Source organism: Mytilus galloprovincialis, chromosome 7 (genome assembly GCF_965363235.1).
Source record: "Mytilus galloprovincialis chromosome 7, xbMytGall1.hap1.1, whole genome shotgun sequence".
Taxonomy (NCBI): Eukaryota; Metazoa; Mollusca; class Bivalvia; order Mytilida; family Mytilidae; genus Mytilus; species Mytilus galloprovincialis.
Window position 1 is genome coordinate 84,636,802 of NC_134844.1, and position 25,465 is coordinate 84,662,266.

A 25,465-nucleotide genomic window follows, 5' to 3' on the forward strand; every position below is an offset into this window, starting at 1 on the left:
TTTAATGATCATAATAATTATGTAAATATAGCTTTGTCTTTTTGAGATTATACACCACGTGCAAGAACGATAATTTATTGTCTTATACCTGCATTGTAACATCTTTTGAAATCAAATGAAGTCTTGCCGATTGGATGATTGATAACATAAAGTTTCGATAACTTTAACTTTTCAGTTAATATACTTTCGCGCAAATATTCGAGTTATCTCACACTCTCGTTTGTTGCATTCCTGTATAAAATTTATATATTTTCATATGCGTAAAAATAAAATATGTTCTAAACCTAATGTGGGAAGAAAAGTTTTTTTTAATATTTAGGAACTTTACTAAATAGTGCAAATGAAAACGATTATGCATGAACAAAACATGTAAATGTAAAAAATATAATGTTCCCTGTGGACGAGAGTGCCAAAAAAACATACATAATTCATTTTATATGATTTAATGTTCGCTATTCACTTTATTAATGTTATTGCAACACTATCAGTTAAAGTTTTTAAAAAAAGAGAATGTCTGTCTAAATGCTATACTTTTTGGACCTTTTGGATTATAGCTCGTCATCTTTTATATAAGCTTTGAATTTCAAATATTTTGGCCACGAGCATCACTGAAGAGACATGTATTGTCGAAATGCGCATCTGGTGCAAGAAAATTGGTACCGTTTACTTTATTACTCCACCCATCTGGTCTAAATACATGTGTATGATCGAGCTCTTAGTACGCCATACGAGTATACTTATACGGTCGGACCGTACGAGCATACTTATACGTTCCGGACCGTATGCATACCGGCCAAATACTCATATGGATATAGGAAGATGTGGTGTGAGTGCCAATGAGACAACTCTCCATCCAAATAACAATTTAAAAATTAAACCATTATAGGTTAAAGTACGGCCTTCAACACGGAGCCTTGGCTCACACCGAACAACAAGCTGGAACATATAGATGGTCTGGAACATATACATGTAGCATTGTTAAAACCAAATCTTTCGTACTCATCATGGTAATACACAATACAGAACCGCTGCCGCGTATGATTTATTCAGTTCATCTTCAACGCATTCTGACAGAAATACATTTGCCTTTTTGAAAACGAAACAAACATGCAAACCAATGCTTAGCATTACTAAGAATTCTTTATCATTATTTTGATTGTAAACAAGAACATTAAGGTTTAAAATCTTTTTTTCGTGACTTGCAGGCCGTTTTGGCTACTATGGAGCATAACAGATACTGAATCGATTTATTTCTTATGTTTTATAGATATTTGCAAAAGAAATGTGAAATATAGGCTCCAGCATTAATCAATATCTCCAGCATATGCATAAAGAGAAAATACAAAAAGAGCACCATAGCTAGAAAATCTTTCAAAAATGTTGTCTGTTTCAATGATATAAAAGTGAATACAAAGATCAAATTTATGGGTGCCGAAATAATACACTATAATCTTTTCATTTATCAAAAATAAAATTAAAGCTGATAAAAAATACTTTCAAAGAAAAAAAATCCGTGATTTTTATTAGATCTCTATGAAATCAGGAGTAGAGATATCGAAATGATTATTCGATAACATTAAAAAATGTTTGGACTTTATCGGTGTTTTTGTGAACTTGAACGGTGTTTTTTGTGAACTTTAGCGGGTGTAATCTTGTGGCTTTAGCAAAAAAATGTGGTCTTTACCGGACTAAAGCAGAACATACATGTTTCTCTTTTTCTATATATAGATTAGACCGTTGTTTTTCCCATTTGAATGGTTTTAAACTAATAATTTTGGGGTCCTTTATAGCTTGTTGTTCGGTGTGAACCAATGCTCCGTGTTGAAGGCCGTACATTGACTTATAATGGTTTACTTTTTTAAATTGTTATTTGGATGGAGAGTTGTCTCATTGGCACTCACACCACATCTTCATATATCTTTATGTTTCTGATAAAAATCCTTTCTGCTATCCCTCCACATCTGTTTTCTCAGCATTTTGGCTAATGGCTTGATTTATATAACAATTTCAAAAAACAAATTACAACAAAACAACTTATTGTAAATACGCATTTTTTTCACAGAGTCAAGCTTGTTATCAAATTTTTAAAAATCATTGATGTTTTCCGCATGTATCACGTAATTTTGAAATAATTCAAAAAAAAAATTTCAACAATAAAAACTGTGCATTCTTACTCCTCGATCGAGTCATTATAAGCACGGTCCATAAATGTTCAAATTAAAGTTCAAAGAGTTGGAGAGTACTACTCTTATCAATAATAGACGTCTCCGAATTTTGTATCTTCTTACCCTTCCGCAGCACTTGGGTTTTGGTCGGGTTCGTATTGCTTAGTTTTTAGTTTTCTATGTTTTGTCTTCTGTACTATTATTTGTCTGTTTGTCTTTTTTATATTTTTTTTCATAGCGTTGTCAGTTTATTTTCAATCAGTGAGTTTGACTGTCCCTTGGTATCGTTCGTTCCTCTTTTGTATACCTTTCATTTCTTTTTCATGAAATTAACCTTCTTTTGAAATATTTGGCGATCGAGATAAACAAATGACATGTGTTTAGCATTTGCTGTAATTAATATAACTACATTTTACAATAGACTTCAGAGACAAAATATACCATTGAAATATATATAGGAAAACATGGTCTGTAACAAATCATGATCACATTCCTTGTCAGTTCAAAATATACCATTGAAATATATATAGGAAAACAAGGTCTGTAACAAATCATGATCACATTCCTTGTCAGTACAAAATATACCATTGAAATATATATAGGAATACAAGGTCTGTAACAAATCATGACTGCATACCTTGTCATTATCATTTACGCATTCTAATTTGCGAGTACCCAAAAAAATCAAGACCGAATGACGTATTAATAAATACAAGAACTATTACTGTTTCCGTAAACTATTTTCGATATCTTTACCAGGCAAAATTATTTGTTTTGATGTTTAGATATATAAAAAAAAATAATCACAAGTGCTGTAAACCTTATACATATCATTTTCTAGACAAAATGTTGTATTAATGAATAAAGGAAAGATCATAGTTTCTGTAAACATACTTCATGTGTATTGCAGACTAACATGTTTATATCAACAGGTAAATTCGTCAGAAGAAAGATCTCAACTTTTATAAGCCACATATCCAATGACTCCAAGGACAACATATGATATTACCAATTAAAAAAAGAATCACAGGTTCAGAAATCTGTCGTTTATACCAAGCATCATCAACAGACAATTTGTTTTATAATCAAATAATGAAGTATTAAAAATTGTATGAAGCACTACGTGGACAAACGTATTAAGATTTTCACATTTCAGTCTTGACTACAAAGAAAATATATAATTATACTTTACATATACATTATATGTACTCTTTAAAGGAAACATGTAAAAATTTGCTGATAAAATCACGCAATGATTATGTTGATCAAGAAGTAATTTAGAAAGTTTGTATAAGATATTCGAGATGCAACAAGTGTGACATCCTGATGTATATAATTTGCATAATCAATTTGATAAACGAAGAAAAACACAGTCTGTTGCAAATCATTGTTGTATAACTCGTGATTTAAGTAATTTAATTAGCCTTTACTTGCAATTACAACGAAAAAGTACCTTTATAAAAATATCATAACAAAATGATATACTACCAAATTATTGAACGAACAGAGTTTCTGTTAACGAACCTCAACGTCAGTTTCAAGCAAATTTTGTAATAAAGATAACTTGATCAGTGATAATGTAAAATCCACTGTACATTAAATTCAGCTGATTACAAATACATTTCGACAAAAAAATGTATCAATGTCAGGAATAAAAATATACCTGCATTTTCACACAACCCATGAGCAACAAAACTGTGACCGTTCTCTGATATGTGAAATATAGAGAAACACTACTTTATCACACACTTTATGTCTTCATATTTAATTCTAGACTAAGCAGTAAATATATTTGCGCTATATATAAAAGTAAGAACAAATAGGTCTTCAACACAGATAGACAATTCCGCTTCCGTCGGCAGGCTTTAGTTGGCCCCTCAACAAAATGTGTACCAGTTAAATAAAAACGGACGTAGTACTAAACTACAAAACATATAAATCATGTGTTTTGTTATGCTATTGTTTCAGAAAAAGGGAGAAGGTTTGGATCCATTAAAACGATTTATCCCGCTGCAAATGTTTGCACCTGTCCTAAGTTAGGAATCTGATGTACAGAAGTTGTCGTTTGTTTATGTAATTTATACGTGTTTCCCGTTTCTCGTTTTTTTATATAGATTAGACCGTTGGTTTTCCCGTTTGAATGGTTTTACACTAGTAGTTTTTTGGCCCTTTATAGCTTGTTGTTCGGTGTGAGCCAAGGCTCCGTGTTGAAGGCCGTACATTGACCTATAATGGTTTACTTTTTTTAAATTGTTACTTGGTCGGAGAGTTGTCTCATTGGCACTCACACCACATCTTCCTCTATCTAAAAGAACTAAAATTAAAAAAAACTTCAAGAGTAAGAGAGACCAGAGGCTCCTTACTTGCAAAAGAGGGACGAAAGATACCAAGGGGACAGTCAAACTCATAAATCTAAAACAACCTGACAGCGCCATGGCTAAAAATGAAAAAGACAAACAGACAAACAATAGTACACATGACACAACATAGAAAACCAAAGAATAAACAACACGAACCCTACAAAAAACTAGCGGTGATCTCATGTGCTCCGGAAGGGTAAGCAGATCCTGCTTCACATGTGGCACCCGTCGTTTTGCTTATGTGATATCAAATCCGGTAAATAGTCTAATTCGGTAGGTCACATTCATGAAAGGGAAGGGGTTGTAGTTACGACGTAAGGAACATATCCGATATCATTTGTGAAACGGTTATTCCATAAGGGTAAACCAACTCGTGATGGCGTCCGTAAAATTTACGAAGGGATGATTTCAACTTTACCATTTGAAACTCTTGGTTTAATAGCTTCCTTGTGAGCAGCAACCCTCTATCAAGAAAATCATGATAGGAAATGCAAGCACGGGAAAATCGTATCAATTGGGAGATATATACCCAGTATGCACAAATGCAACGGGTTTGATATGTTTTGTGAAATCTCAATCCCCTCTTTAAAAGAGACATGTAATATTTTGCTGACATTTGCCTTCTTCATTTTCTTCATCTTCTTCTATAATGATATTAAGAGACTTTTTATAACTTTCAAATGCAAATTTCAAAAGATTTCTGTAATCATCACAATTTTAATAACTTTATATAAAAACAATCAGTGATATTCTAAAGTGTTAACACTTTTTCTTGCATTAAATGAATATTTCAAAGATTCCATGACAATCTATTTCTATTCAAATCCTATAAAGTTTGAATGGTCTTGGGAGTTTAAGCATTACAAAATCCAATAAACAACACCACATATTTGATCGTAATTGTATACCCTGAAAGTTGACAATCAGTATTAATGTTTTAGAACTTTCTGAAATTTCCCAAAATCGCCGATCAGAAGACAAAACAGAAATACTAATTGAGGAGAGACATGTGAGCTTACAGTCGGTAGAATTTGCCAATTCATCAGACAACACATTTGTGTGTCCACACTTGTTATCAAGTAACTGAAAACGTAATTACAATTGATTTTTTTGTTTAATGTAATCAAGGAAATTGAAGTTGCAACAGATTTGGAAAAAAACATCGCTCAATTAAGGTATATATCTATAGATAACACGTTGTCTTTATTTACGTGTTCACTGAATTTATGTGATACAGACGTACTGTAAGGAGCAAGCAACATGCACACAAAAATGTTTTTATATTTGATGTTCTTCATTTTTGAAATTTCTGCAGGTAAGACATTAGTTTATATTTCTTCATTTCAAATGAAAAATTTGTTTGTGAAATATATGTACATAAAAATACTCAATGTGTGATGTGTTTAATCTTAGTTCTTGGATGGTTAAAATTTAATTTTGATGACAAATTATTATGCTTTACTCTGAATTTGCATCTGTGTCCATGCCCGGTGACATCACATATATAACTTACTATTTTTTTTCGGCAGATCATTGAATTTGGTGAATGGTTAAGATTAACCGTTTCACAAATGATATCGGATATGTTCCTTACGTCGTTTCTACAATCCACTCCGCTTTCATGAATGTGGCCTACCGAATAAGATTACTTAACAGATTTGTTATCATATGAGCAAAACGACGAGTTACACATGTGGAGCAGGATCTGCTTACCTTTCCGGAGCACCACAGATCACCCCTAGTTTTTGTCGGGGTTCGTGTTGTTTATTCTTTAGTTTTCTATGTTGTGTCATTTGTAATATTGTTTGTCTGTTTGTCTTTTTAATTTTTAGCCATGGCGTTGTCAGTTTATTTTCGATTTATGAGTTTAAGATTAAGTTTGTCTTCACCTCGCAAATAAACCAATAGAGAAACAGATTTCACCAAGTATATATATTTATTCTACCACTATATCTCGTGTAAAACGATCTTTTACTCTCACGACATTAACATTTCAATATTTAAAATACTCGGCAAGCCTCGCATTTGTTCAATATCAACATTTAACTGTCTTCGAGTGAAGAAATGTTATTTCACACTCGATTAAGTTTTAGAATCTTAAGTATATCTCAAATGTACCTTAATTATTCCCTGATGTAATGTTATCTTTTACTCAAAAGATGCTTAACATGACAAGTATAATATCAAGCATTTGGTTATTGATAATCCAAGTAAGCGTGTGAAGGTAGAGGCGATAGATAAAATGCAAATTTCATTTGATATATCAGAGTACTACCATATGAAATAATGGTATGAATATTCCAATGTACCTAGAAAAATATCTAAACCCTTTGTTGAAAAAATTATTTTAATAAAATTCAATGATTTTGTGGAATTCGTTCCAAATACCGTATAAAACTATTTTCCAAACATCGTCAGCTGTTAGTAATAACTAGAGGCTCTAAAGAGCCTGTGTCGCTCACCTTGGTCTATGTGAATATTAAACAAAGGAAGCAGATGGATTCATGACAAAATTGTGTTTTGGTGATGGTGATATGTTTGTACATCTTACTTTACTGAACATTCCTGCTGCTTACAATTATCACTATCTATAATGAACTTGACCCAGTAGTTTCTGTGGAAAATGTTACCGGTAGTAAAAATTTACAAATTTTATGAAAATTGTTTAAAATTGACTATAAAGGACAATTACTCCTTAGGGGGTCAATTGACCATTTTGGTCATGTTGACTTATTTGTAAATCTTACTTTGCTGAACATTATTGCTGTTTACAGTTTATCTCTATCTATAATAATATTCAAGATAATAACCAAAAACAGCAAAATTTCCTTAAAATTACCAATTCAGGAACAGCAACCCAACAACGGGTTCTCTGATTCATCTGAAAATTTCAGGGCAGATAGATCTTGACCTGATAAACAAGTTTACCGCGTGTCAGATTTGCTCTAAATGCTTTGGTTTTTGAGATATAAGTAAAAAACTGTGTTTAACCTCTATGTTCTATTTTTAGCCATGGTGGCCATCTTGGTTGGTCTGGGGGGTCATGCCACACAATTTTTTAAACTAGATACCCCAAAGATGATTGTAGCCAAGTTTGGATTAATTTGGCCCAGCAGTTTCAGAGGAGATTATTTTTGTAAATGATATATAAAATTTACGAAAAATGGTTAAACATTGACTTAAAAGGGCAATAACTCCTAAAGGGGTCAACTGACCATTTTGGTTATGTTGACTTATTTGTAAATCTTACTTTGCTTAACATTATTGCTGTTAACAGTTTATCTCTATCTATAATAATATTCAAGATAATAACCAAAAACAGCAAAATTTCCCTAAAATTACCAATTCAGTGGCAGCAACCCAACAACGGGTTGTCCGATTCATCGGAAAATTTCAGGGCAGATAGATCTTGACCTTATAAACAATTTTACTTCATGTCAGATTTGCTCTGAATGCTTTGGTTTTTGAGTTATAAGTAAAAAACTGCATTTTACCCCTATGTTCTATTTTTAGCCATGGTGGCCATCTTGGTTTGTTTGGCGGGTCACGCCACACATTTTATAAACAAGATACCCCAATGATGATTGTGGCCAAGTTTGGTTTAATTTGGCCCAGCAGTTTCAGAGGAGAAGATTTTTGTAAAAGATATATAAAATTTACGAAAAATGGTTAAAAATTGACTTAAAAGGGCAATAACTCCTAAAGGGGTCAACTGACCATTTTGGTCATGTTGACTTATTTGTAAATCTTACTTTGCTTAACATTATTGCTGTCTACAGTTTATCTCTATCTATAACAATATTCAAGATAATAACCAAAAACAGCAAAATTTCCCTAAAATTACCAATTCAGTGGCAGCAACCCAACAACGGGTTGTCCGATTCATCTGAAAATTTCAGGGCAGATAGATCTTGACCTGATAAACAATTTTACCCCATGTCAGATTTGCTCTAAATGCTTTAGTTTTTGAGTTATAAGCCAAAAACTGCATTTTACCCCTATGTTCTATTTTTAGCCATGGCGGCCATCTTGGTTTGTTTGGCGGGTCACGCCACACATTTTTTAAACTAGATACCCCAATGATGATTGTGGCCAAGTTTGGTTTAATTTGGCTCAGTAGTTTCAGAGGAGAAGATTTTTGTAAAAGTTAACGACGACGACGACAGACGACAACGGACGACGGACGCCAAGTGATGAGAAAAGCTCACTTGGCCCTTCGGGCCAGGTGAGCTAAAAAGGTGAAAGGATAATTGCAGTTTTCATAGAGTTTGAAAGAGTTTTGGTACTTTTTCATGGCATTTGCTATGGATTATGTGCTTATCGAAGCATTAACATAGGATAATATATAATGTTATAATGTATTTACTAATTGCATGGAAATCAAATAATGTGTATTAAAGTTTTGTGCCAGGGTTCTTAAGTTATTTCATGGATGCTTGACAAGGCTATATGTATATATATATATATATATATATATATGTCAGATGCTGCTCTTATTTATAGAAAAACAATGGTAACAACTCTCTCAAGCATGTTTGACAGTAGAATTATTTTGCTATTACTAATTATATTCGGGCACACGAACTATATAAATAGTTATTTCAATTAACGATCATTTTGTTGTTGGGAAGGCGTATATTCCTTATTCTTATCAGGTTCGTGTATGATAAACCTATTTGTAACGGCAAGATTTTTATAACATCATCCGATTTTTTTATATTGAGGTTTTACAAATTGAGTATTTATCCGTCGTTGATCACATTTTATATTGAAAGTTGAATATAGTATTCTTAGGGATGTGCTGTCATATTTCAGCCAGGAAATACATATAAGAAATGAAAGATTTTTCCTTGTTCATATATTTCATTTTTTTCGAATTATAAATTTCATATTCCAGGTGCGACTGAATTTCCCTGCAAATTTCCTTCTCCATGGCGCAATAAATTATTTAAGTTATACACGAGCGGATTCAATCCAGACTTCATTTTTAGTGCTGATGGTCTAACAAATAATATTACTTTCCATGGTTCTTTAGTAGTACAACAGCAATGCTATCAAATAACAGAACGCTTTATAATTGCCAGGTATGTAAATTATTCAGTTATGTGCTCCTTGAATTTAGTTTAAAGATATTTATTAATAGTGGATTGGGAAACAAGTTTTGCAACTAATATTAGTCCTTTTTCACTTTGCGGGTGCAAGTGCTGCCTTGTAGTGGCATTACCCTGCTCTTTTTTCGAAATCTACAAAGGTGTCTTTAACGTGCAATATATACATGATATATGGCTCTATCTTAACACGGGTCAGTCATTTATCGTGCCTTTAAGACGGACCATCATCGTTTCTGCCAACCCATATTCGCAAACGGTTTTTTGACGCTGTGGTTACATTTACTCATCTTAATAGTCCAATCAATCGAGCATAAATTTCACCCTGACCTTAAAGAAATTGCAACAGAAGATTTTATAGTTTAAATCTTTAGCATTATAACCTAAATATACACAGAAAAAAGTCCCATACAATCTTACTTGAGGAAGACTAGAAACAACATCACCATTTAAACTTTCTATGGAGATTTGCATTGAAAAGGGAGATAACTCTGCAAAAAAAGGCAGAAATATCAATAAAGATTGATACAAAATTATAACTTTACCTCTTCTATTCATCATAATGTATTGATATTTGATTTTTAAGCCGTCTTTAGAGTAAAACAAACAACTCGAAAGGTGTTTTCATATCCTTTATCATGCTATAATATAGATTTCGTCATTCATTAGATGAGCACTTTTTGAATTTTTCAATATATCAACGTAAAGAAACTCAAATTTAATAAAACTTATTAACCATGTATTCTTCTATTTTGTGGTGTAAAGTTTCCTTAAACAAGTAAGATGCTGAAAAAATATAATAAACAGCTATAAACCATACCAAATTTTCACATTGTTTTTTCAAAATGGTCCCAAAGCCACAAATTAAACCCCATCAAAATAAAACGAATCTTTCCCTTTATATTTAAACCCAAATTGACGACTTTGTTGTACACATCCTGAATGTTTTCACCATTGTGAATGCCAAATCATATCTGAATTTAATATCAAAGATAACACAATGAAACTATTGAGGCAAATGTATAAAAAATATAAGATATTTAATATCCAGAAGCTAATAGTTAAGACTAGATTTGAATATTGATTAGTAATAATAAATGACACAGTATATTCATTTGGGGAGACGACAGTTTTTTATTAATATATTAACTTTTGAAACATAATGGAAAATTGCTGTTGACAAAACGCAAAAAATACAATTTTAAAAGACAAAAAAGTTAACAGTTCATAAAATATTTCGCAGAATATGTCATAATAATTGCCATTGTTTTACTAGTTTAATATAACTCATTGCCTTTAGCTCTACATGTTGTTTCTATTGTTATGCTCGTACATATTTATACTACGTGGAATGCATGTACAGGAGTATCCTTACGCTGGTACTGCTCCAACAGAGATACGAGGAGATTAATAATCACACTTGGTAAATTTTAAGAACACCATCACGATTTGTCTGTGTCTAAACTAACTAATGTTTTTACCACGTCTAAGATTGTTGTTTAACATCTACATGATATATGTTAATTGTCTGCTTAGTACCTAACGTGACACAGTTCCGAACATAACTGTTTTAACGAGTGTGAATTTGAATTGCTATACGACGTGTCCCAGTATTTTATACATCAAACATTTATGTATTTATTTGTTTTGTGTTTCTGTTGTGGTTTCAGTAGGATAATGTGATATATGTGTAGTCCAAATAATTATAAAGTAGCTTTTCAATACGGTCATTGTCTTCATTGTTGTTTTGACTGGTTTTGTGAATTTTTTTACAAGAAGTTCAAGATTCGTTTATTATGCGAGTCACTGTTGTGATTTCCTGTTCTGTATGTCTGTATGTCTTTGGTGGAAGATATTCGTTGCTGTTGGGCGGTTTTGCATTTTGTGTTGACTGTTATATTATTTGTTTGTGCGCATCTTGGTGAGGAGTATTTGTGCTGTATAATTTCATCTAGATAAACATTGTCATATCAGCGGGATATTTGGCTACCATTAAAACCAGGTTCAACCCACCATTATTGTCTTAAAATGTCACGTACCAAGTCAGGAATATGACAGTTTTACTAATAGTTCGTTTCTTTGTATGTTGTCGTTTGTTTTTCTTGCACTTCATTGTCCCTGCTGTTATATCCCTCTTATAGTTGATGTGTTTTCCTCTGTATTAGTTTGTTACCCGGATTTGTTTTCTTTCAATCGATTGATGCGTTTTAATAATTGGTATACTACTGTTGCCTTTATCTAAAAATTTTTTAACAGTAATGCAAAAACAATCATGCTCGAGGGAGGAAACCATTATTCCAAATAAACAGAGTAGTTTAGTTCTCTTTACATCTTAATACCTCTTGTCAGCAGTTGTTGTTTTAAATTGTTTTATTTCTATATGTACATCTGTACTTTTCGTATAGGCGGTGAGAATGATAAACAATTAATTATGTTAGTTAATATACATGAATTAAAGACAAAAATTATGACTATTGATCGTTATTAATGTTATTCTGAACCAAAAAAATAACGATTTTTACAAATTTCAGGAATTATGTTACTCACAATTATCAATGTTACGTGATCTTTTATGATATTGAAAATCCTCTGAAGTTTACTTTTGAAACCAAAGGTACGTGTTTATATTGTGTTGATCATCTTAATATATTATAAGATTTTTAAAGACTTAAGATTACATGTAACATATGGGTTCTGTTTATTCCAACGAATAATGAAGTTAATCTCCAGTAGGATATACATGACAATACAATTCATTAGATTTTCGTGTTGATGTATTGTAATAGATTGATATATACTGAACGGCTTTAGAAACGCAACACTCGTTTTGTTGATTTTTTTAACCAAATCTTGTTTGATTCTCTGATAACTTCTGTCCATGCTTATCATACTTCTTTCTCCTTACAAAAAATCAAAATCTGACTTACCTGTGGTTATTGAACATACCGAATTTTTAAGTCGCACGAATTTCTTAAAGCGAAATTTTGGACCCATGAAAGATTGTTTCAGGTTTTTTTGCTTTGTCAAACAGTTCCTTAAATCCTTTGCCTCACTTAATTCAGTTTAAAAATGTTGCATCCCCATTTTGCCAAGACTGAGAAATAAAAAACTGAATTATCCCTTAAAAATACTGCAAACATGAAAACATAAACGTGCTGCAACCATACTTTATGACTTCAGAAACTCGTCTTACTGTCCTTCCGACAACGAAACAAATAGACTAGATTTGTTTCTAGCCATCAATGAACAAATCAACGTGTAGTGACAATGAAACGTCAACAGAATTTGAATACGCAACGTCATTTGCAAGACATGTTTACGGCCGCAACGTCAACTGATAATCAAATTGCCGAGTGTCATTGAGTACAGATTCATGCCATAAATGTTTCCCATAAACTGAATTACCAAAGAATCGACTGAAGGAAAACCTTTAAAGCCCTCAAGTTCCAACCGCATAATTGCCAAAAGCAATTAATGGGTCGAACAAATGTAAAATCAGAAGGTGTAAAACAGAACCTAAAACATGTCAGACAGTATTTGTTGACCTTTCTGACAATCATTTTGGCGTTTGTAACAGGCAGTCATTGCTTTTGACGGTGACAAATTCATTCAAAAACAACACAAAAATAATCTAGTGTTGCGTTTCTAAAGCCGGTCAGTATACTAAGAGGTCTGTCAATGGTGCAACTATCCACTATAGCCCATACATGTTAATTTAAGCATCAGCAATTTGTTCAACAATGCAAAAATCAAATCATATGCATTGAAAATTCAGCTATAAAAGGAACTGGATACCTAAAAAATGAAAATCTCATCAAAGAAAACCCAAGCACAAGATCAGTATTGCCAAAGATGTCTAGGTACATGACACTTGCAGAGCATATGTTACAGTGAAATGTGTATCAATAATACTATAAGTAGCAAAATACAATATAGAATATAGAACTAAAACAATAATGTGTAAGGTAAAAAAAACAAGTAGAACTAAATTTGTAAGTAAATAAAGGTGCAATGTATACCAAGGAACATTTCTATAAAGGTTGAAAGATTTGGATTTTTGTTTTACATTTTTACCGTTTCCATAGAAGCAGTGGCAATCTTGGACCATTCCATAGCAAGGCACACAACTTCACATAGGGGTCCTCATTATACTAGAGTTCCATTCACATAGCTCCATTGCATTTCGAGAACAAGCGCAGACAATATGTATGGGAAAAAAAAAGGAAAAATAAGAAAAAAACATACATGTATAAAAAGAAAAGAAAATAGATGTTATATTTATAACTTGGTACAGACATTTATTTAAGTAAAAAATGGTGGATTAAACCTAGTTTTATAGCTAGGTAAACCTCTAACTTGTATGACAGTCGTATTCGTCATAATAAGCATTACAAAACAAACAAAATACATCTTACTTGTGTCTATTCTGTGTTGGTCTTAGCATTATGTATTCGGGTTTAGTTTTTTGTAATTAGTTAATACTTCAGTTTCATTATGTATATCTCTTTCATATTCATTTGATAAAATTTACTGTTTGCAATAGCATTAATTGTTCTAAATAATGAGGATGTTCTTATCACAAGCATAAAAACAACACCGTATTTGGCACAACCTTTTTCATTTTTTATCTTCAGTTCTGTACAACTTTGTACTTTTGTTTTCACTTTTGATCTTTTATATCTGGGCGTCACTGGTGAGTCTTGTGTGGACGAGGCGCGTTTTTGGCGTATTGAATTTTAAACCTGATGCTTTTTGTTATCTATCAATCCTGTGTTTCTTTGTCATATATGTTCTCCTATTTATTTGTATTGTAGTCCTGTAATATTGTGTTGTCATTTCAATGTTATATTTAACTTTGCCATTAAAGTGCGACGTTTGGCATGCCACAAAACCAGGTTCAACCCACCATTTTCCCCCTTTAAAAATGTCATGTACCAAGTCAGGAAGATGGCCATTGTTATATTATTGTTCGTTTCTGTGTGTGTTGCATTTTAACGTTGTTTCGGTTGTTTTCTCTTATTTTTGAGATATCAAGATAAGACGTGGCACGGTACTTGTCTATCCCAAATTCATGTATTTGGTTTTGATGTTATATTTTTTATTCTCGTAGGATTTTGTCTGATGCTTGGTCCGTTTCTGTGTGTGTTGTGTTTCTGTGTTGTGTCGTTGTTCTCCTATTATATTTGATGCCTTTCCCTCGGTTCTGGTTTGTTACCCCGATTTTGTTTTTTGTCCATGGAATTATGAGTTTTGAACAGCGGTATACTACTGTTGCCTTTGTTTACTTAATAACGATAATAATGCTAGAACGAACCAAAATAATTTCCAATACCCTTTAGATGTTAATTTGATGATTTCATTTTCTCTCTCATTAAAACAAACATACATGTATAATTTCTCTGGGTTTTATGTCTAAACGTTGATCATTAGCACCCAGAATTAAAAGAAGTAGTCTGAAATAACAGTTAACATTTTTGTATAAGATGTATAAAACAAAAGAAAAAATATCTATGTACCAATTCATAAAAGGATAATTTCAAGTGAGGACTAATGTCAGCACATTGTGCAGGTAGGACGTCTGGAGGGATACCTTACCTATGTATCTAACATATTTTATGAATACATATTATGTTTTTGTACTGTTAAGATATGTTTTTGTACTGTTAAGAGATGTTTTTCTACTTAACTAGTGTCATTCCTTTTTGAACCAGGTTTATTCACCAATGACAGATTAATAAATAAGGCCGTTAGTTTTCTCAATTGAATTGTTTCACATTTTCATTTCGGAACCTTTTATAGCTGACTATGCGGTATGGTCTTTGCTTATTGTTTTAGGCCGTACGGTGACTTATATTTGTTAATGTCTGTGTTATATTGGTCTCTTGTGGAGAGTTGTCTTGTTGGCAATCTTCGTTTTTTATAATCAGTAACGTCAGATACCTGCGGCGTTATTTATTAGTGATGAAATTGTTATGTTGAAAGTCATCTCTATTTAATGAATTATACTCTTTAAAAACATAAAATACACGATGATAGTTATAGGGTGAAAACGTGAACAAATATAATAATACATGATTCAGTTGATTAAGTGTGTATTTAGTTTCTTTCTTCAAGCTCATTTACAAAAATACAGTGTTAAAGCGTGTTAAATAAAAGTATTGAAACTCTTTCAGCTTTAGTTCAATACCCAAACCAGTCAGGAGAATTTGAAGATATATGTACCGTTTGTGGAGGAGATGGTGGTATAAGCGAAGCTGTAGGTGAGAACAACCCTCATAAAATGTCTTAAACATTTAATTGAATAAGATTACAAAGATGAAAAAAACAGATACCAATAAAGCAATCAAAAGCATAATTTATCTTTAATTAAAAGACCGACAAAGAAATATCCATCTTACCCGATTGCAGAACATTATTATGGCAGCACAAAATGAAATTGAAAATAAATCTAACCTTGATCCATGATAATCCTGATTGTGACGCATTTAAAGTATGTTTGTAGCATGACATATCTTTATATGATATGATTGAATTATTCATAAAACAAGATAAGATTACATTTGATAACCATTCTTTTCTTAAAGAAACAAATCTGTATTTATTCTTTCAATCTTTCATTCAGTTTATAAGAAGTAAAATTGAGAATGGTAATGGGGAATGTGTCAAAGAGACAACAACCCAGCCATATAAACAAGAACTATCTTTAAAAAAGATATCCGACGTATTTAAATTGGAGTATATGTTTAAAACTTAAAATCATTTCGATAACCTTCGGAAGCACAATGACTTAATGATGCAGGACCTCTTTAATAAAATCTCCATCTGAAAGTAACTACAAGAAATTCTTTACTAAGTCTGGTTATATTAAGGCAATAATATATAAGAATAATGATTGTGATGACACCTAAAAAAATTATTTGTCAAAAAATCCAGTGCAAATAACAAAAAACAAATATACATTTACTACTGTTTACATTAAACTTAATTAATGGTTAACAAAGCTAGAAACTATTCACAATCAGGATTATCATGGATCAAGGAAAACTAGAATTAAGGTGAAATGATTCGAGTGATTTTCTTGTTTGACTGCATAGATTCTTCTTTACTGTTTTGACCAAAGAATTTATTGGGATTTGTTATCCATTTTCGTGGTTTTCAAAAATATAGGTGTCTGTATAGTAACTTAAGTCATGTAAGTGCCTGCAAGTGTTTAAACAGTTGGCATGAACCTTATGGTTTTCATTGAAATGACATGCCATTTTATGTATGTGCGGCAAAGTTCAAAACTGTACATGTTGATTTGTTTCAGTAATTAACGGTTTATAGTAAGAACATAAAAACATATTTTACAACCAAAGCAATATATCTAAGTACAAACCTACCCGTGAACTTTCCATTTTATATTATATATCCAATCAACTTTATTCATAATTACTTCAGCATGAAATTCAGCCAATACCATTTCTGTTATTTGTAATGAGCCACACTAATGTCACTAATATTCAAGCTTTGAAACGGATTTGTTGGGTCTATGCTCTAAGATTTCTGCGAAATATTTGTGAAATTTGTTTTGTTGTTTCGTTATTGAATGGCAAGAATATATACCTACCTTTTTGTTGAGAATAAACTGTTTACAGGAATATGGAGACACTGCCGTTCTAAAACATTATTGTGTGTTAATCCCAAATACAGAAGACACACATAAATAACTCCTAACGCGTGGTAAATTACGTTACAAAAAAGAATTTCTAAAATTAGATGCATCATTTTTGCCTTCAGAAAATTTATCTGATTTCTTTTGTAGCTTCAGGAGCAGTGCAAACATGTAGGTACATTCAATTTTGTCATTAGATTAAAAAATAAATGTGAATTGTTTTACTTCGTTAATTTTTATAAATTGATTTAAATAAGCACGTTAAATGCATTTTTCTTTAGGATTGTTGATATTTATATTTTCTTTATTAATGTATTTATTATGTTTCCATGAGCATACGCCGCATAGAATATTATTTTCTGGAAAAGCCGAAATGGGTTCTATTCCCTACCGGGTCAATCCGACGATTTGTTTTTTTGTTTACTTCAATTTGGTGGTAATTAAACTCAAAACGCAAAGGACTCGGTCTCGAATAGATCAAAACTATTAAATTGATTTAAAAAAATACTTCTGAAGGTATATTTATAGTACACATCATTTTCTTTTTCGTTTATAAGCGATAATATGTGTTTCTTGGTATGAATTTACTTGTCTCTGGAGATCACTCATCCACGATTAATTTATACATATAACTGTCTTTTGAAAAATGTCACAGTAGAATCTCTGATTATACACACAAATGTTCCAATACAAAACTACTACCTGTTTTATTTGTCTATCTATTATCCTTTCAGCACCTTCCGTAACATCTGTTCCTTGTAATCTACCATCAACATGTACCTCTGGAACTGGTACACTTTGTGCTATGAGTGATATCATACCAGGCTCCGCAGTGGCAACGACTGAAAGTCCGACTTCCAAAACCGAACAAATATCAACCGTAACTGAGGCAACAACAACAAGAACTGAACCAACAACAACAATAACTGAGCCAACAACAACACTAACTGAGTCAACAACAACCAAAGAACCAACGAAACCTACAAGAAGGCACTGTAGATGGAAAAAACATCCACATACCAAATGAAAAATGCAACATTATAATATGCAAATAAATTGAGTCCAACAAACTTTCATATCAAAATTTCATGGAATATTGCAATTGTTGAAGGTAAATCACCAGATTATACTTTTTGAGACAGCATTTTTTTATAATTTGCCAAAATGAAGATTTTACTATGCTCTTTTCAAAATTTAATAAAAAGTATGGGTCACCGTCCTATTTTTCAAGCTATGAGTCGTTGAAAATTGCCAAAAATTGGTTAGTTTGTGCATGAAAATACACATTAATGGCATAAAAAAAATCTATGAAATAGAATTTTTAAATAAATTGTGAGAAGAGAGGTTTCATAATATGTTTTTAGAAAATAAAAAGAAAACATGGTGTCACCGAACTTGTTTTTTTTGCTATAAGTAAAAATAAAAAATTTCCCTATTAGCCCAGTATAAATTTTGTACTAAAAGAGTTATCTCCCCTTAAACGGCACATTTGAAAAAAATGATTATGAAACAAAATAAAATGATATTTTGTTAAAATATTTGTTATAATACGATAAATTAATAAATTAATAATCTAACCATTGAGTTGAAAATCTGTCTCCAAATTTGCAGATTAAGGCAAATAATTAGATTTTGTACTGTGATTGTACAATCCAAGATGGCGGTATACCATGAATCTACCTTTACTTGTTTCGTGGTTGGTTGTGTTTGATTTTGTCAGTTTTTATGGACCCCTTTTTTTAATTTATATGAGGATTAATCAATGTAAATATATATTGATTAGTGCTCAAGTGAGGTATGCTATGTATATTGAAACGTGTGTGGGTCATTTTATTTGGTTCATTTATTTTTTTCTTTATATTTATTTTTAATTTTTTTCCCAGAAAGATTGCTCATTATCATTTTATTACTTTCCGATTATTATTTCATTCATTAAATTTTAGTGACGTAACGAACCTCTCATTAGCATCAAAAATGTTTTCCCTTCTCAACCAATCAGAGAGCTCGATTGAATTCCCGTGGAAAATTTAGCTCGTGCAGATATTGTCTGCTAGAAATCATTCTCAGCCCAGACTTCCAGGTGTATAGATGTAAGGCAAAAAGGGGAATTTTCAACAATGTGCGCGATATTTTTGGAGGTGGTCTCGGTAGGAATCACGCGCTATTTTTTATACTGTAATAAGGGTTTTGAAGTAAAGGTGTTCTACAATAGTTTTTAGGTAAGAAGTTCCCCCTCCTATGATTTTCATGTACATATATTAAAGCTGGCTGGTTTTTGATCACGGTTTGCATTGGAGATTTAGCGGTAAACTTTGAATATTTACGTGTTGGGGTTTTATTTATTTAGAAAGCGGTTCGCTGGTTAAGTTACGAGTTAAGTTTTTTTTTCAAAGTTCCTTGAACTGAATAAAACTTGTCAGTTGGCGAATAACGAGATTCGGTTAACTGTTCCGCTGTTCAGTTGTTAAGGTTAAAGTTATTTATAATTGTAATATTGTAGCGTTAAAAAGCGAAATCCATATGCAAGTCCTGATCAGAACGGCAGAGTGAGTCGTTAAAGGGAGTTAGATATTGAAAGAAATCATTTTTGGTCTAAAAAATCTTGTTATAGACTGCACAAATAGACCATTGACTCGCAATCTGTAACTAATAAAATGTGCAGCTGATTCATATGCGTATTGTTTAATAAAAGTTGTATCTTACTGAATTATTTTATTACAGAGAAACGCCTTGTCCCTTGCCTGAACTGACCCTTCGATTAAAACTCATCTGGATTACTTCCCTTTGTATTGGTAACAACCTAGATTTTGACCTTCCTGTGAGTCTGCGTTTCATGATTACTTTAATGATTATTTAAGTGAAAGCATATTCAGGACAGAACGAGTCTTATGTTGTTTTAGCTTCCCTATAGATGTTTTTTTTTTTTATTGCTGGTGTATTTGGTATATAAATCGAGTTACTTGTTTGGAAACCCTGAACTAGTTTTGTGTGTTATTTTCGTTGTGTCGTACTTGAAACGACCACACTTGTGGGGTCGGGCTATTTACATTTGGTCCGTCTGTCTGTCTACCACTTTATTTATTGTTTAACTTCGAGTTTATAGGAAAGGTGTTTTTTTTCTAACCCCTACAGCTCTATTATATAGAATTAGCGTAGGACGGTACTTCATATCTGAGCAATAAAATTACCTTAACAAACTTGTTAAAGAGGTGCAGTATATTTATAGACTACTACACAAACTATAGTGTTGAGACTGTGATCTCTCTGGTAACCGGGTATTGACAGATCCTATATATTTTGTATCAGTCCAGACTGTCAAGTAAGTGGTTCATTTAGTCCTACACTAGGATTGCAAGATTGCGGTCAAGGTCAAAGGTTAGGATCTGGTTGGCCCTCAGAGTAGTCTAGCATTCTTTATTTACCATTGGTGACCGAATCCAGAAGTCGCACTAAACTGAGACTTGGAGATTACTGAAAGTCAAGAGATCTTGTTCCAGAACACTTTATTGAATAAATTATAAACTGGTGGCATAGACCGGTAAAAAATATACCTAATAAAACTCTAACATAGTCTAGTCGGGCATCACACTAAAAGAAGTCCTAGAGCGAAAACATAGGTCGAACCTACCCTCGAGATAGATTATATGAAAAGTTGGGTTACTGTCTAGTTCAATTAAGGTCGAATAGACAGTACCACAGTTTCGTTTCAATATTTAACGTAGAAATTCTTTGTGATAAAGAATGTTGCTTATGTAGATAATATCGATATGTTTGAAACTATTTTAAATGGACTTTTCTTTATTCATGGTGTTATTGTACCCATTTAACGAGTTTAAAAAGAAAAACAATTGCTACATTAAATTATTCAAAACAGACTGCATATTGGAAAGAATACATCTATTTATTCAAATAAATTCAATTATAAACCCTAAAAGACATTTTAGTGTGGTCAGTCTTGCTATGATCATTATTGATATGTTCAAGATCATATATTAAGTATTTGGACTGTACAAGTACGTTTCGGATCGCACGCGTACTTTTCAGTACTTTCCAGTACGATCAAGGTCTGTCAGATTATAAGACGTTGGACAAGTTTATTAGATAGATTATTAAATTGTCCTGTCCTCAAGTCCCTATGCATTTGAAACATATTGAAAGGTTTTCTTGAGAGTTATTCGAAAAGGCTTCCAAGTTTTTGCAAATTTGATGTGGACATGGATATCATAGACAAACTTCGTTCGAGATATACAAAATAGATACTACAGCTTTTCATACACTCAAATGTAAAAAAAAATGAAATTGCTTTTAATTAATGATTTTGACAAGGTATTCATTAATGATTTGTAGCAGACTTTGTTTTCTTTGCTAGTCAAATTGATTATGCAGCTGATGAATTTTTTTTATGTTGCAATTGTAACATCTGTTATATAATATATAACATTCCTTAATCACTTCCATTAGTCACACTTCCGCCAATGCCGTGAATTCATTCGTCACAACTCGGGTAATTCCGTGCCTCCATTCATCACAACTCGGTCGATTCTATACCTTTGCATAGAAGTAGAGTGACCGATTCACCAGAGATTGGCGGTTGTAATCACTTTTAGATCAATATATTCTTTATGATTTCAGCAGCAAATGTTCTTATATTTCTTCAAAAAGCACAGAAAATCCTTTTTCAAAAATCCTTTTGTTTTGTCTTCCATTAATTTTTGTTATGTTCGTGTCTTGCAGTATAATATAAACATAAATATATAGGACTCAAATCTATGCTCAGTTCCAAATCTATGACAAACGTGACGTTACAAACGCCATATAAAACAGATCGATGACTGATTTTGGTTTTTCATAATTTTACGGGGAAAATATAACAAATAACTTAACAATTGAATAGCGCCATACCGGGTATTACATCGTCGGCGCCGCTATCGAAGTGGAATCCAAAGGTTTAAACACCAGATGGAGGAATTTCCCTCGACAACTGTTAGTGGATGGTTTAAAGTTGGATGTGATCTGTTATCGGGAAGAGGGACAACATGTGATGTACAGGGCGAATCCAATAAGGGTACAACTGTTTTCAGTGCTAAATATTTTAGAAAAAGGGTTATTTAATAGTAAATATCATCGGCTGGCAAAATTAATTAAGTGAAAGGAAAAAATTACCAGATTACAATTGTTTTCAAATCGTTATTACATAAAAAAAATATGGATAAATGATGAAGTTAATATTATTCAGAAGAACAAATGTTTTCAGACTTAAATTATTATGAACTAAGAGACTGAAATGATACTTTGATAATTATACTACACATACTTAGTAAAACTTTCCAATTTGGGGTACCAACGTTTACTAAAACTTCAAATTAGAAGTAAAAAGATAATCGTCCAATTAGCATTTGTCACAATTTTCTTGATGTTTTTTGTTTTGATGTAGTTAAATGCCCAGATATTGCTATCTTATAAGCTGCACATCCCACATCTCCGTTAGCATTCTATCAGCCAACTTTTGTACAAATAACATGTACACAAGTATTTTTTTGCTTTTATTGTACTTGTACTTTTACAAATAATATCTCATGTTAGCCCACTTCCATAATGAGCAAGCGATAACGTAGATATTTCGGTTTTCAAAACTGTTCATTCCATTCCTCTTCGCGGTCCGCGTTTAAAATATGTCGATTTCTTTGAAAACAGCCGAAGTTTCAAGTGACGGGTGTTGGCTGTTGGTTGCCTAACATCCAGGGGCAAATAGTTCGTGCATATTCAGGACGAGAACAAAGTTACTATACAATTACAATAGGTAGGTTTTGTTTTACTGCCGGAAGAAGACCAAGAGATGTATGTATATTTCCAAGTCACCTTCAATTGTAGGATAAAAACAAAATTAAAATTATGTGCATTGTCAGAAATATAAAAAAGATATGAGTTCTCACTGTGAAACAAGTGGAAAGCCTAGGCTCGTACAAATACATTTTATATTTTCTGACCATGTACATACATATAGTATATTTATCCACACCAAGAAATACAAACAGTTCTATTTTAAATGTGTATACTTGTATACTAGTTCTAAAAACTCCTTTTAAGACTGTGAAACTCCGCAGGCTCTTCCCGTCGCTTAGTATGTGAGCAATATGCCCCTCATGGCCCCAAAAGGCAACTTTGCCCATTCTATTTCAGTCGTTTTGTCTCCCAATTTGTACATGCACATTATTTCTAACTCAACCCTTCTCCACCTTCAACAACCCCCACTCCAAAAAAAAAATACACACATTACCACCGAGTACCCATGCAAGCCTAAATTAACACGACATTTAATCCTCGCAAGTGGATATGTATTTGTGGCTGGCTTTGATCAGACTGTAAGGGGACCTGATTTTTTACTTTTCATTTTTTGCTGAATCAAGTGCCCATGTATTTCGCAGCCTTTGTTAACTTTCTCACTCCCTATTCTGATGTTGCTGTCTGTATTGTGCAGACTTTGTTTATACGATTACGAAACTTAATTTCAAAGATGTTTCCCAAACTTTATCGGATATACAATATTTATTGCAAAAATACACAAAAAATAAAAACAAAAGTAATAAAGTAACAAAACTTAGTCTGTTATGTATAAGAAGAATATAGATAAATCGTGAAGATGTTTGAATATAAATATATAATATAATATAAATTTAAAAGTATAGTACAACATTTCAAAGGTTAACAGTGAGAAGAAGAATTGCCGGAAAACGATAGAACAATCTATGTCAAATAACCGTTATAAGTGTTGCATCAACCTCTCGGCACTATGCATCTAGGGAAAGTTACTGTTAAAAATGTCACATAGATTAGATAAGATAAGATAAATAATCACATAGATTTTGAGTCCATAGATTTGAACACAATATGTTTGTTCTGCCTTTGTTAGCGGCGGCGACGATGTCATCTGTATTTGCTATTTAAATCAATTCAAAATCCATCAGTTTTAGTTTGTAACCCGGATTTGTTTTTTCTATACCAATTTATGAATTTTGAACAGTGCTATACTGCTGTTGCCTTTATTTACTATCAACAGCGATCACTGATATATTTTATAGAATGAAGGTAATGCAATTCGTATCTTATCACCTATTTTCCTAAGCGAATTTTAGGAGGAATCAATTTTCTTATTTACTGATATACATTTAATTTCCTTTAGGTCAGTGGACCTGAATCGTTTCCGCATATATTCCTCTGTTTTGAAGTACCATCACTTTTCCTATCTTCGACGTTTATCGGATATGTTCCTTACGTCGTTACTACAATCCCTTTTCCCTTCATGAATGTGACGTACCGAATTAGACTATTTACCGGATTTGTTATCACATAAGCAACACGACGGGTGCTACATGTGGAGCAGGATCTGCTTACCCTTCTTGAGCACCTGAGATCACCCCTAGTTTTTTGGTGGGATTCGTGTTGTTTTTCTTAAATTTTCTATATTGTGTAATGTGTAGTATTGTTTGTCTGTTTGTCTTTTTCATTTTTAGGCATGGCGTTGTCAGTTTGTTTTAGATTGATGAATTTGACTGTCCCTTTTGTATCTTTCGTCCCTCTTTTATCCACAGAACGCATCAGTTGTTTGCTGTTCGAATCGTCGTATTTCGATTTTTAATTGACGGAAGTGTTGTTTTGGGCGACAGCTCTAAATCCGGTGGCTGCATCAGCTGTTCCGGTTGTTACTGAACAACATCATGAGGTACAAGTTTTCCTTTACAGTATAAAGAAAAATAAAATGTAAATCACATGTTATTTATTTTTTTACTTTAAACTGTTATAGACAGCTCTGGTACCTTATCGTGTTGTTCAATACCATTAATAGTAATTAATTTATATGTTTCGGAGTTAAGTGTACCGACCATTTTCATTGAACTAGTACATACATATCTTTAGAGGCCAGCTAGAGTCCACCTCCGGTATTTTCTCGCTGTGCTTGTGATACATTGGTTGTCTTGTTCTGTTGTTCAGTCGGGCTGTTGGTTCTTTGACATATCCCCATTACCATTCTCAATTTTAGTTACGATACGTATTTTGTTGAGGAATATTGAAGGTTTAAAAATCAATGGTATGTAAAATATAGATCATGTCAAAAACTCCCACTGGTTGAAATATATATTCATACACAAAAAGGTCCTAATGGGACATATGAAATTATTT

The 25,465-nt window shown here is 32.4% G+C and overlaps 1 protein-coding gene across 1 annotated transcript; it reads left to right on the forward strand.

The window, feature by feature from the left end:
* The first annotated feature begins 5,757 nt into the window (after positions 1–5,757).
* On the forward strand, positions 5,758–19,973 carry LOC143082016 (uncharacterized). Its single transcript, XM_076257604.1, has 6 exons — positions 5,758–5,840; positions 9,423–9,609; positions 12,165–12,247; positions 15,807–15,893; positions 17,438–17,458; positions 18,022–19,973. The coding sequence occupies exons 1-6, from the start codon at positions 5,786–5,788 to the stop codon at positions 18,312–18,314; spliced, it is 726 nt and encodes a 241-aa protein (XP_076113719.1). The 5' UTR covers positions 5,758–5,785; the 3' UTR covers positions 18,315–19,973.
* The last annotated feature ends 5,492 nt before the right edge of the window (positions 19,974–25,465 follow it).